The sequence below is a fragment of the Emys orbicularis genome, chromosome 4 (genome assembly GCF_028017835.1).
Source record: "Emys orbicularis isolate rEmyOrb1 chromosome 4, rEmyOrb1.hap1, whole genome shotgun sequence".
Classification (NCBI taxonomy): Eukaryota; Metazoa; Chordata; order Testudines; family Emydidae; genus Emys; species Emys orbicularis.
This window is the reverse complement of record NC_088686.1, coordinates 33,654,147-33,668,097: the sequence shown is the minus strand read 5'-3', so window position 1 is coordinate 33,668,097 and position 13,951 is coordinate 33,654,147. Positions and strand designations below refer to the sequence as shown.

The window sequence follows — 13,951 nt, the reverse complement described above, 5'->3', positions numbered from 1 at the left end:
CTCAGCACCCTTGGATGCATTAGATCCGGCCCCATGGATTTGTGCGTGTCCAGCTTTTCTAAATAGTCCTTAACCTGTTCTTTCACCACTGAGGGCTGCTCACCTCCTCCCCAGACTGTGCTGCCCAGTGTAGCAGTCTGGGAGCTGACCTTGTCTGTGAAGACCGAGGCAAAAAAAGCATTGAATACTTCAGCTTTTTCCACATCATCTGTCACTAGATTGCCTCCCCCACTCAGTAAGGGTCCAACACTTCCTCTGATCTTCTTCTTGTTGCTAACATACCTGCAGAAACCCTTCTTGTTACCCTTCACATCCCTTGTTAGCTGTAACTCCAGTTGTGCTTTGGCCTTCCTGATTACACCTGTGCATGCTCGAGCAATATGTTTAGACTCCTCCCTAGTGATCTGTCCAAGTTTCCACTTCTTGTAAGCTTCCTTTTTGTGTTTAACCTCACCGAAGATTTCTCTGTTAAGCCAAGCTGGTCGCCTGCCATATTTGCTATTCTTTCTGCACATCAGGATGGTTTGTTCCTGCACTCTCAATCAGGCTTCTTTAAAATAAACCCAACTCTCCTGGACTCCTTTCCCCCTCATACTAGCCTCCCAGGGGATCCTGCCCATCAGTTCCCTGAGGGAGTCAGTCTCTTTTTCTGAAGTTCAGGGTCCGTATTCTGCTGCTCTCCTTTCTTCCTTCTGTCAGGATCCTGAATTCAACCATCTAATGGTCACTGCTGCCCAGGTTGCCACCCACTTCTACTTCCCCTACCAATTCTTTCTTGTTTGGGAGCAGCAGGTCAAGAGGAGCACTTCCCCTAGTTGGTTCCTCCAGCACTTGTACCAGGAAGTTGTCCCCAACACTCTCCAAAAACATTCCAGATTGTCTATGCACTGCTGTATTGCTCTCCCAGCAGATGTCAGGGTGATTGAAATCCCCCAGGAGAGCCAGGGCCTGTGATCTGGAAACTTCTGTTAGTTGTCCGAAGAAAGTCTCGTCTACCTTATCCTCCTTGTCTGGTGGTCTATAGCAGACGACCACCACAACATCACCCTTGTTGCTCTCACCTCTAAACTTAACCCAAAGACTCTCAACAGGCTTTTCTCCAGTTTCATACTGGAGCTATAAGTAGTCACACTGCTCTCTTACATGTAATGCAACTCCTTCAGCTTTTCACACACACCCCCCCCGTCCTTCCTGAACAGTTTATACCCATCCATGACAGTGCTCCAGTCACGTGAGTTACCCCACCAAGTCTCTGTTATTCCAATCAGATCATAGTTCCTTGACTGTGCCAGGACTTCCAGTTCTTCCTGCTTGTTTCCCAGGCTTCTTGCATTCGTGTACAGGCATCTAAGATAACTAGAAGATTGCCCTATTTTCTCAGTATGAATCAGGAGGCCTCCCCTGTTGCACCCTCCTCCTTTTGTTTCCTTCCAGTATCCCACTTCCCCACTACCTCTGGGCTTAGGTCGCCATCGCCCAGCGGGCCTAGTTTAAAGCCCTCCTCACTAGGTTAGTAAGCCTGCCTGTGAAGATGCTCTTCCCTCTCTTCATTGGGTGGATTCCATCTCTTCCTAGCAATCCTTCTTCCTGGAACAACATCCTATGGTCGAAGAATCCAAAGCCCTCTCTCCGACATTACCTGCATAACTACACATTTACCCCCACAATTTGATGGTTCCTACCTGGGCCTTTTCCTTCAACAGGGAGGATGGACAAGAACATGACTTGCACCTCAGACTCCTTTATCCTTCTTCCCAGAGCCATGTAGTCTGCAGTGACCTGCTCAAGGTCATTCTTGGCAGTATCATTGGTGCCCACGTGGAGAAGTAGGAAGGGGTAGCGGTCCGAGGTCTTGATCAGTTTCGGCAGACACTCCATCACATCCTGAATTCTAGCTCCAGGTTTCTAGCTCGAGTTTCCCGGTCTGGACTGCCGATGGATGACTCCGTCCCCCTTAGGAGGGAGTCCCCAACCACCACCACCCATCTCCTCCTCTTGAGAGTGGTGGTCGTGGAACCCCCTGGGACAATGCATCCCATGCCTTCGGGTTGATGTGGTCTCCTTTTGATCCCTTCCCTCAGATGAGTCTTCCAAACCATTCTCCACTGCAGTACCTGTGCAGAGAGCCTGAAAATGGTTTCTTACCTCTATCTGCATTGGGGGTACATGGGTTCTCCTCTTTCTTCTTCTAGAGGTCACATGCTGCCAATTTTCTTCCCCGTTCTGCACTGCTCTCTCTGATTCTTCAGCAGCTGTGCCTGCAGTACCAAATACTGACTTCTATCCAGAAAGTCTTCATTTTCTCGGATGCAACGCAGGGTTGATACCTGGGTCGCTGGTCCTTTAACCTTCTCTTCCAATATGGAGACCAGCTTTCACTTCGTACAGACGAAGTCGCTTCTATCCTCTTGGAGAAAGACAAACGTGATACATCCTGTGCAGGTCACAACAGCTGATCGCTCACTATGCATAATGTCTTCCTTCTAAGAACCACCTCAGATGTTGTATTTACTGCTCACAAAAGCCTGAAAGGCCAAAAAAAAAAAAACCACCCCACTTTGTGGGAACCCCCTGTCTCCCCCCATCCCCCCCAGCAAACTCCCAGGCAAACTCCCTCTGTTCGCCTGTCACTCGGTTCGCCTGTCACTCGGTTCGCAACCAGCTGCTTTTTTATAAGGCTCCTGGCTCGAAGCAGTTGGCCCGGCTCAAAGCCTCCCCTCCAATCAACCACTCAAGGCCCACCTGGAACATGGCAGGTGATATCTTGACTCTCTGAGTTTTTTCTCAAGTATTAAGTCAGAGAGAGTTTGGCCTGCTTTATTTTATTTGACAAGAGTAGTGTGCATTGGATTAGTTTTTGGCTGATTGTCACTCTAGGATTATGAGACTATTCACCTAGAGCTAACAGCAACATTAGATATGAAGAGTATCCACTCGGAATACATCATACTTTTCATAAAATGTTCTAGTTTGACTGTATGTTGAAAAGCCTGGTTAACCTGGATGTAAAACAAAAACATTTCCTATGAGTAAATTCAGAGAGCTTCCTTTTCCATCCTTTTGTTTTGGTTTTCTGTGTGTGTGTTCTGGCAGAGTGAATATATGGGTATGTAGTCTCACACTCCAGGACCGATGGTTTTACTGAGATTTGCTGTGTATTTGTGTGTCAGTGTAGATACTGCTAGACCTGTAGTCCAATATGAGCATTCTGAGAAGACCAGGCCAAGAAGTACATGCATCTAATACTTGCTTCATTATTACAGTAGCTTTCTATAAAAGTTGCTGGTTTTAAATGATTTTAATGTTACCTATTTTCATTTCCTTTTCTCTCTCTGAAATGCTAGAAATTGTTAAATGCTAAAATCTGTAGCGATAAGAAAAAAAAATCTGTAGATTGAACTTTCAAAGCTATTATTTGATCCAAGTTGTGCTTATTCTTAAATAAATGACTCATCAGCTTTCTGAACTGTATGTACTTTTTGTTCTTAAAGTGACATGAGAGAAAATGCATCGTTTACAAATTATACACTTATCTGTTAAATGTACCCATAAGGACCTGATATCTATGCTACTGGTTGTGAAACAGCCAGTGGATACATCTGATAAATTCTCAAGAAGCCAACTGACTCCCAACAAATGAATTATATGTATTTTCTGTTTCTGCTCCTTTCTTGTCCCTGGATTTCCTGCACAGAGCCCTAGAATAAATTGTCTAGATCTGGGGGCTCTCAGACTTTTTCATAATGTGGACCACATATTGATAGAGTATCTCCTAGACCTCCAGCCCTCCTATTCGCAGTTGCTCAACTTCATAGTGGTAACTGCAGCAATTGTTTACATGAGAAACAATTAATTGTTCCACTGGTAGCTCCACTCCCTGAGAACAAATCTTATCTCTCCTCCTCTTAGCTGTCCCTAAGGGTACCTAATTATGCCGGTTCTCCCTCCTTTTTTCCAGGTGCTTTTACAGGCATCCAGGTTCATCTATAGAACGAAGATTGACACTTAGAATTTCAGTGGTGAATGCAATAGAATAGTGGTTTTCAATCTTTTTTGATTTGTGGACCCTAAAAAAATTCAGTTGGAGTTGTGGACCCCTGTGGAAAACTTAGACATAGTCTGCGGATCCCCAGCAGTCTGCAGACCACAGGTTGAAAACCACTGTTCTATGTTAACAGCAACCTTTCACGGACCCCTTAGACATAGCCCAGGGACTATGGGGTTGAAAACCACTGCTATAGATGAAACTAAAATAGATAAATAGAGACTCTGTAGAAGCAGCTGCTCTCTGCCTGTGATAGCCTTTATGGTGAAACCTCCTCCCTCAGTAATCATGGCCTCTATCTTACCAATATTCATTCTTAATGCAGCGCACTCAAAACCAGGTTGCCACTGTTCATAGTTGGCTTAGTTCATAGGGTCTCAGTCTTCCACACATATCACTAAGTCATCAGCGAACAGCATGTTTCAAAGCAGCTCTCATTCTGTACTCCCACTTATATCCTTAACAGCAAACAAAAAAGGACTCTATGCTGATTCCTGATGCAGACCAATGTTCACTGGACATTTTGGCACACGTCTCTGTCTCAGGCTCCACCAAACTAGTTCTCACGGTACGCTATTGTACACCTTCAGGTCCACAAAGACCATACCCAGTTGCTGTCCATGATCTCTGAACTTCTCCATGAGAATTTGTAGAGCAAATACGGCATCAATTATACTCCTTCCTGGAATGAATCTGTACTGACTCTTCCAAGTTTCAACCATCCTATGCAGACACTTTTCAGTAATCTTCTCCTGTACTTTCATAGCATGTGATGTCTGCTTAATTGGGCAATAATTAGCACACAGTGTAGTATCTTCTTTGTGTTTAAAAATAGGCTCCACAAGACTTTAACAGCATTCATCTGGCATTTTTCCTTTCTTGAGAATACCGTTGTACAGACTTGTAAGATACTTAATGCCTTTCCCTCCCAGTTTCTTCACCATAACCACTGGTACTTCATCTGTCCCAGGTACTTTCTCTGTTTTCATTTTTCCTAAGTGCCTTCTTCCTGTATGCAATATATCATGCCCTGGTTCAGCTTATGTTTTTAATTCCTCCCTTGGATTCTCCTCATTCATCGCTCTTCCAAATAGTCACTCCAAACTTTAATTGATTCACCATTCATTTGCAATGCTCCATATTCATTTCTAATGTTAACAAACTCATTCACATCTCTCATCATTTTCTCTCTTACCTTGATGAGTCTATAGATGGTCTTCTCTCCTTTATGTTCTCCTAGTCAGTTATATAAGTTGGTCACTGAAACGTCTTCCAGTCAGTATTCCTACTTTCCAACTTGCACATCTCAGCTTACTCACTCACTTCCTTAACTTTAGTGGCCCTTGCCCAGTTACAACAATATAAGTTGCTTGCGGGGAATGCCCTAGCCCTCTGGGGTACATTTAACATGGACATTGGTTCATGTAAGCATATCTGTTGGACAAACTTTTCAAGTTGGCTTTCCAAGACTGACACCTTTGGTTTGAAATCAAAGTTTTCCTTTTAAATCAAAGCTGCCCATCTGTCCCAAGGGCCTTGTTCTGTCCTCCTTTATTAGATAAAAGTGTCCGTTATCACTTAGGTACCATCTCCTACCTTCTTGCCTTCTATCTCAATAGCTCATGGATGCTCATTACTTCCAGTCATGGGACAAAATGGACATCTGCCTCCAAATTAAGTTCTACATTATTTCATGGACTGGCCATCAGGAGCCACCCTAGTGTAACTTTCTTTCCTTCCTTCCCTCTATTACTAACTGAGATGAAGTGTCATGAATACCTTCAGAGTTTCCAGAATATCAAGAAAAAACATCAAAGACCACTTTTCTACATCAGTCTTCCATGTTACAATATAATGCATGGTAATACATACCATTCACTTTTCAAAACAACATTTTGATCAAGTAAAAATTCAGTAGAGAACACCACGAAGTAGTTGAGGATTACTGTACATAAATACTACTGTCATTTCAACCAACAATTTCAGTTAATTATGCCATAAACAAAGGTTTAACTCAAGGGCTATTTGACACTGTGCTTGTATTGTTACAGAAACAATAATCCAGGAATCTAGCAAAACTCAGATAACGCCAGATGTCAAAGACTAACAAACAGCACAGCTATGATGGTGTTTGTAGAGGGCTGTTTATGTCAAAAGGATGGAAGTTTATTCTCAGTCTTAGAATATTCTCTTCAAAAGTTTTCTTGTGTTTTTTTTCAAATATTTAATTTTTTTTAGATTAGTTTCATTTAAAAAAAAATAGACTGATGCTATTTTCACACGCAACCCAAAGGAGTCTCAATTTCTAAAAGGGTTGGTTTTGAGTAATTTGTTACAAAAGTCTGATAATGGAATTCCATTGACCTGATAGCTAACCGAATAGCATCTGCCAAATCTATGTGAAACACTTCAAGGACACCTTGTCTTCCTTGTACTGCATACACGGATATCTCTCTTTCCCCCCCTCCCTACCCCCCCCCCCAAATCGCTAACCTCTAAGTGTCCATTCTGTATAGTGATGCCGGTTGCCAAACTTTGTAATACACTTCAGAGGTTTATTTTTTTCATACCAGAGTTTTCAAAGCTTCAGTGAACTTCACAGCATAACAGTGCTACATTATCCAAAAGTGCCTGGGAGATTTGTCTTTGAAGAGATGTTTGTGTCCTCATTACAAGTGTAGTGGTTTTATTTGGCTTTTAACTCCATACTGAATAACACACACTTCTGCCATCTAGATAATAAGTTTGTGCTAAAATTAAGCAGAGGAAAGAAAGAAGTATTTTCTCCACGTTAAATTTTTCATCATAAGACTTCCATGTCATGTGACCATGACTCGGTTTATGTGCAAAACCATCTCTTCAGGCTGTGACTGGATACACTGCCCATCTGGGTCCTACAAGAATCTCGGGCAGTTTGTACGGGGTTTCCCAGGTAAAGACAACTCCCACCGCCTTGTTTTCCCTGCTTGAGTATAGAATTAGATCAGTAGAGGCTTACGTGACAAGGCAGGTGGGTGCAGATAGGACTTATTCCACATGCAGGGCCAAGATGGTGGTTATCAAAAGAGGAAGAAAGGACTGGAGCAGGGAAGGGAGACTGGGCTCTCAAGATAGGAGCAGGCTTTGGTACACTGTTTATACCCCAGAAAGAGAAGGAAAACTTTTTTTTTTTAGCTACTCTCTTTGATGGTGAGGGAAATCCACGCTGTGATAAGTTGAACGTTTTACTTTCATAAAACTAAAAAAAAAAAAAAACCTAACAAAAAAAGTCAATCATTTCCTGTGTATTTTTCACAGGGATTGGATACAGGTTACTTCCATGTGAAGAAGAAAATGTTTTCAGGAAGTAATGAGCCAGTGACATCTTTTCCTGTGCCTTATGATCTGCCCCCAGAGCAGTATGGAAGCAAAGGTAAGACGTACCTCCTTGAAGAAGGAAAAAATGTGAATGCTACCCTGAGGCCAAATTGTTTTGTCCAATTTCAAACCCGGTCACATGCTCTACATTGCAAAGCTTGACTCCAGCATTACTGTGTTGGCATTTCACTTAGGACAGCCCTCCAACAGGTTGCTTTGCGGCTTGAAAGCAAGGGATTAGGAATTTTTTGTGGTGTTACTTGTGAGAAGATAGAGCGTGAGGGGGAATATAGCAGGGAGGTATAAGCCTGTGGGAGCAGGAAATAAAGTCAGTCTTGTATTCACTTCTAGCATGGTGTTCAGGGTCTCCGTAAACTTCACAGGGGTTTTTGTTTTGTCTTGGCAAATTTGGTGTTTGGTTTTTTTTGTTTTGTTTGGACAGGTGAGTTAAATAGTCTTGTGATTCCCCTTCCCATAGTAAGGCTTGGGAAGTAGATTTTGTTCCCACGCAGATACTCTGTTACGATGATTTTGCAAAGCTGCTTTAAGAGAGTCTAGGGGTTATGGGAAATCAAAGACTTTGGGAGAAGGAAAGCAGAGATATGGAGGAGAGGAACAATTACATGAGGACTGTGAAAAATGATGCACAAAAAAAGTTCAGAGAGAATGTGAAATAAGGAAAAGAAGGTGAGAACTAAAATTCAAAAGAAAAAATAAATCAATAAGTAGGGCTATGTGTCTGTCATGGAGGTCGCGGAAGTCATGGATTCTGTGATTTTCCACGACCTCCATGACTTCTACAGCAGCCAGTGTGGCTGACCCCAGGGCCACCTGCTCAGGCAGCCCCAGGGACAGCCACACTGGCCGCTGCTGGAGCAGCTCTGAAGCCAGCTGCTCGGGCGGCCCTGGGGCCTGCTTGGGTGGCCCCAGGGACAGCCTGAGCAGCAGTCCTGGGGGCGGCTGGAGCAGTCGCAGCTTGGCGGCCCCCGGCCCAGGGGCGGCTGGAGCAGGGGGACGACTGGAGTAGCCGCTGCTCAGCAGCCCCCGGAAGCTGGTGCCTCTGGCCCTGAGCCCACTGGACTCCCCTGAGCAGCGCCTCCCCCCAAGAGTAGCAGCCCTCCAGGTAAGTTTTAGTCAGGGGTATTTATATTACAAGTCATGGACAGGTCAGGGGCTGTGAATTTTTGTTTATTGCCCCTGACCTGTCCATGACTTTTACTAAAATACTCATGACTAAATCATAGCCTTATCCATAAGATATATGCTTGTATCAGCCTCCTTTCAATGTTTTCTTCAGTCTTTCATGTATAGCCCAGGATTTAATTTAGTCAGGAGTACATTTTTTAAAAAATTGAATCTCCCTTCGAAAAAGGGATATAAATTGCAGGGGAGAAAGGGTTATGAACCCCATAATAGTATGAGACACTTTCAAAATCTCAAACTCCACAAGGCTGTGACCCTACCCATAGAACAGATAAAGCAGTAAACTGATATATGCATGATGCTGCAGGGCAGGGGTAGTTTGAAAGCTTAGAATACACTGAGAATTATGGTGATGCTTCAGGGTGACCCTGCCAGCAGGTAGGGGATCTTGGGGGACAACTACTGCACTGGTGGGGTGCAAAATAAACTTTATTAAGAAAATGTAAAAACAGGGAAAATTCAATAGTGAGGGGCATGGGGTTCGTTAAGGTAGACAATTGGCGAGGGGTTTCTTTTAGTAAATAGGATAGGGGGTTTCAATAGTGGGGTACAATACAGTTGGGTACAATACAGTTGGTAACCAATTAACACTGAAGTATAAATGTAACAGGTAGCTAACAGTTTCTATGTAAAGGGTGTGTCACAGCAGCATATAACCAACTAACAGTTATGGGTAAAATGTGTTAAATAACCAACAACTCTATTTAAAAATATGTCACAGTGGTGTAAATGTAAAATGTGAGGTGTGTTAGAAAGGAAAAGGGTAACCAATGGGGGTTTATGCTAGACTTTAGTAATACAATTGAGGTTTGGCAGCAGTAGGAGCAGGGTGAGCACGAGGGGGAAGGGATTTAAAGAGAGAGAGAGAGAGGCAGTGGTAGAGGAATGAGGTTGGGGGATGGGGGAAGAGGACCACGTGGTGGAGCGGAGACCAAAGGCAGAGGCGCTGCGGAGGGAGATTTAAACTCAGGGAGACACAGAGAGCAGACAGGCTGCAAGTTTAAACAGCAGAGAGACTGCAACAAGTGACTGGGGAGCTCGGGGGGAGACACGGGCAAGCTCGGGGGGCGGGGGGTAGCGGGAAGACAGACTTAACCACAATTATACAGAACACAGCAAAATCTTATCTATGATCTAACTTAACCAAGACTACACAAATTAGCAAGTAACAGAACACAACAGGACAAACAGAAAGGAGAGGGGAAAAAAGGAATGCAGCAGGGGGACAGCTGTAACAGACACAGGGAAGCCCACAGGATCTGGTAAAAGGTACTTCTTCGGGTGCTGGTCCCTATTTATTCCATTCCTGGATATCCTACAGTCTGAGATCCAGTCAGGTTGTGCTCCCGGTAAATGAAGCCATACTAGAACCAGCAATGGCTGAATGGCACACAGTGGCTACCTGCCCTGACTCCCAAGAGGGTAGAAAAGAGGTACTTTATACCAGGTAAGGGAGTGGAATTCATGTTCACCCACCCTGCCCTGAACTCCTTAGTGGTCCAGGCAGCTCTGAAAATATCCAGACAGCAACATCCAAGCACCACCCCTGCAGATAAGGAGGCCAAAGTCTCTAGATCTTGTGGAGAGGAATGTGTTCACATCTACCAGCCTTCAGTTTAGAATCTCAGACTATCGGGCCCTTATCACCAAATACAATTTCCTGAATTACTCTAAGTTCCTGGACTTTAGGGACAAGTTATCTCAGGAGGACAGGGCTCAATTTCGAGCCTTTATTGATGAGGGCAAACTAGCGACCAAAACTTCATTATAAGCTGTGGATGATGCAACAAGAAGATCCATGGCAACAACCAGTGGGAATTGTGCAGTGGGAATCATGGCTGCAGTCTTCGGGGTTTTCCATGGAGATCCAAAACATTTGTAGGGACTTGACCTTTGTTTAGGCTCATTCAGTGAGAAGACAAATGAGTCTTTACACTTGGTGAAGGACTCCAGGGCAGCCCTCCACTCCCTGGGTATATGTACAACTGGCCCCAAAGAGAAAATGCCATGAACAGCCATACAAACCGAGGCACTTACTTCAATCTTTCTATCACCAGCACTCTTATGAGCCACCTCACAAATGACAGAAAATGCAGAGGCCAAGATACCTTCCACTTCAACCACAGCTACCCAACCTCCTCCCCCAACCAAGAGATAATTTTGACTAGATGCCTGAGAGCTGCAATACAATATTGATGACATCTCTACCTGATTCTGAGATCCACTTCGGGGGATGCCTAGCAAAATTTTCACACAATTGGAGGGTGGTAACAGACAAGTGTGTGCTGGATATCATCCATTCCAGCTATACCATTGAGTTTTGCCTCCCACCTCCTCCAAAACCCCATTCCCTGTCCCTTTTCAGGGACCATTCTTATGAGCGTATCCTCCTTCAAGAGGTAGAATCTCTTCTCCAAAAGGAGCAATAGAGCAAGTACACCCTCAACATTGGTGGGGAAGGAGGGAAAGGGTTCTATTCAAACTATTTCCTAGTTCCCAAGGAGAAAAGAAGCTGGAGATCCATTCCCAACTTGGGTTGGCTCAACATTTTTATTTGCAAACTGAAATTCCATGTGCTTACAGTGGCACCAATAATACATCCCTAGAAAGAGACACATGGTTCACAGCTCTCAGTATGAAAGATGCATATTTTCATGTGGATATTCACCCCTTCCACAGATGATTCATCAGGTTTGTGGTGGGCTCCCACCACAGCCAATACTGGGTCCTCCTATTTGGGTTAGCTACAGCTTCCAGAGTCTTCACAAAGTGTTCTCAGTAGTAGCAGCGCAGCTCAGCTCAGACAAGGCAGCTTCACCATCTTCCCATTCTTGGATGACAGGCTTTTGACTGGCAGGTATTGCACCACCTTCTACCACCCGTGGAAATATGCATAGACATGGAGAAGTCTACCCGTACTTGGATGCAGACCACAGAATTTATATGAATGACACTAGATTCAATCAAGGGAAACCTCTACCTCCCCAAGGACAGATTTCACACTGTGAGCACTCTGATAGACTTAGTTCTACACAGCCCTCGAATATCAGTTTGGATCTAGCTCACTCTCCTGGGTCATATGGTGTTATATATTTACGTGATGCCATTCACCAGTCTCCACCTTCCTTGCCTACAAGCTTGGCTCCAAATAAATTATATGTTGAATAAGCACAGCACGAACACCATAGTGACAATCCACAGTAAGATGAGGGCCTCACTGACATAGTGGAGGAACCCTGGACACATGTGCATGGGAGTTCCCTTTCTATCCCCCACACCTGACAAAACGATAATTACAGATGCCTCCCTGAGAGGCTGGGGAGCCCACATGGATAATCGTACAGTGCAAGACACTTGGTCTACTTTGGCAGCCAGAATGCACATAAATCTTTTGGAACTGAGAGCAGTAGCAGAAGCTTGCAAAGCATTCCCACCATTCATACAATCCCGGCATGCCCAGATAATGTCAGACAACCATAACAACCAAGTAAGCATAAACAAGCTGAGCAGGGCAGGATCCATCCCATGAGTTGACTGTTTCTATAGATGGAGGAACTTGTGTATCCGGAACCATATCACTCTATTGACAGTTTACCACCCAGAATTCACTGGTAGACACCTCAGAAGGCATTTCATCACCAATTGTGAGCGAGAGTTACATGATTCAGTGGTAAATGGCATCTTCACTCAGTGGGGAACCCTCACTTGGGAATTGTTTGTTTCCCAGGCAAAGAGGAAATGCAACATATACTGCTCCAGGGGAGCTCAAGGACAGTACTTCAGAAGCGATTCTCTCCTACTGCCTTGAACAGATCGCTTGAGCTGTGCCTTCCTTCCCACCACTACTACCTCGGGGTCTAGGGAAAATTCGACTGGGGAGGGCCACGATGGTGGACTATACAAATGCTGGTTCCTACACACTTAGAGAGACTGCCAATTTATTTGACCCCAAATTATTACTTTTTTTTTTTTACAAACCAGCTCCTAGTATTCCTCAGACTAATAGAAATATATCTACTTAAAAAAATTATAATGCACACAGTTATCCTGAGCTTCTTGAAATCTTTCAGGAGACCCTCAGAAATGCAGTGGTGGATTCCTTAATAGTCATATTCTCCTCCCAACCTTGTTGTCTTGACTTGCCTGTTTTAATTCACATCCACTGCAGTGTTAATCATCCACAAAACTGTGATCACATCAAATTTGATCCTGCTCCCATTAAATCAATGGAAGTTTTGCCATTGACTTCAGTGAGAGTAGGTTTGAGCCCATCATCCTAAGACATACAGGGTTATAGAGCATGTCACCCTGTTTGTATAATGTGCTGGGAAAAGCTAAAAGGAAAAAGGGTTGGTCTGCTGTATTAAAGAGCTCTTCAGGACTTCATTTTCCCCACATACTCAGATATGTTCTTAAGTGCCATTTCAATTTCCCTGGTGACAATACAGACTTAAAATAGAAATGCAGATGTTGCCATATCACTAACATTGTATCTAAGAGTAGTATACAGCATATTGTCCATAGTAGTAGTAAATACTACTAAATCTGTTCCTCTTTCAATATAACGGTAAATTACTAACTGAAAGGTGTAGCATTTATTTTATTGTATGATGTTTACCATTAATTAAATCTAATCTTTTCTAATAAATCATTAAATGGCAAATACTAACTGAAGTTCCAGTAGGAACTGCACATGCCTACACATGCAAACAAATTAAACTCTTATTTGCAGCCAGTTGATGATGTGCTTGGGGAAATCTAGTTGCTGATGCCAAGGACTTAACTGACACCCAGTATATAAACTAATTCATTCAAGCAATGCCTTTCTAAAGATTTCCTTGAAATGTGGTGTTCAGATTTGTCATTTTAAAACAAAGATTCGAATTTAAAATCCAGAAATATGTTTAATCATAAACCTACTAGATTTATTTTCCTCCTCTATAAAAATTCCTACCTACTTAATTAAGATTTCTCCCTCTCTCTCCCTCCTCTTCCAACTACTATTCTGCCATTTTACCTACCCTTTCAGTGGCATTATATTTAATCAAAATATATTTTAAAACATAATCAATGCCAAAAGGACTCTTGCCCTTATACCTCTGTACACTGTGATTTCTGTTTCTTTAAAGAATACTAGTTTGACTGGATTCCTATTCTTGTTTCTCAGCTATTTAGCATGAGATGGGCCAGAACTCACCTCTGAAAGATGTTTGGTCTTTGGAGGCAGAGGCAAGCCAATCTCATTCTTAGACCAACTACCAGTGCCTCAGTGTGGCCTTCTCTTTCCTCTGTCCACTCCAAGAACATTCCATGTCAGTTCCTTGATGGGCAGGAAGTAGAGAGCTC

At 43.5% G+C, this 13,951-nt stretch overlaps 1 protein-coding gene across 1 annotated transcript in view; it reads left to right on the top strand.

Moving 5' to 3' along the window:
* Nucleotides 1-13,951, top strand: part of TDP1 (tyrosyl-DNA phosphodiesterase 1) — a 112,825-nt gene that overhangs the window by 78,280 nt on the left and 20,594 nt on the right. Inside the window, exon 15 of the mRNA XM_065403143.1 lies at nucleotides 7,343-7,457. Within this exon, the coding sequence (XP_065259215.1) occupies nucleotides 7,343-7,457 (115 nt within the window). The remainder of the gene's footprint in view (nucleotides 1-7,342; nucleotides 7,458-13,951) is intronic.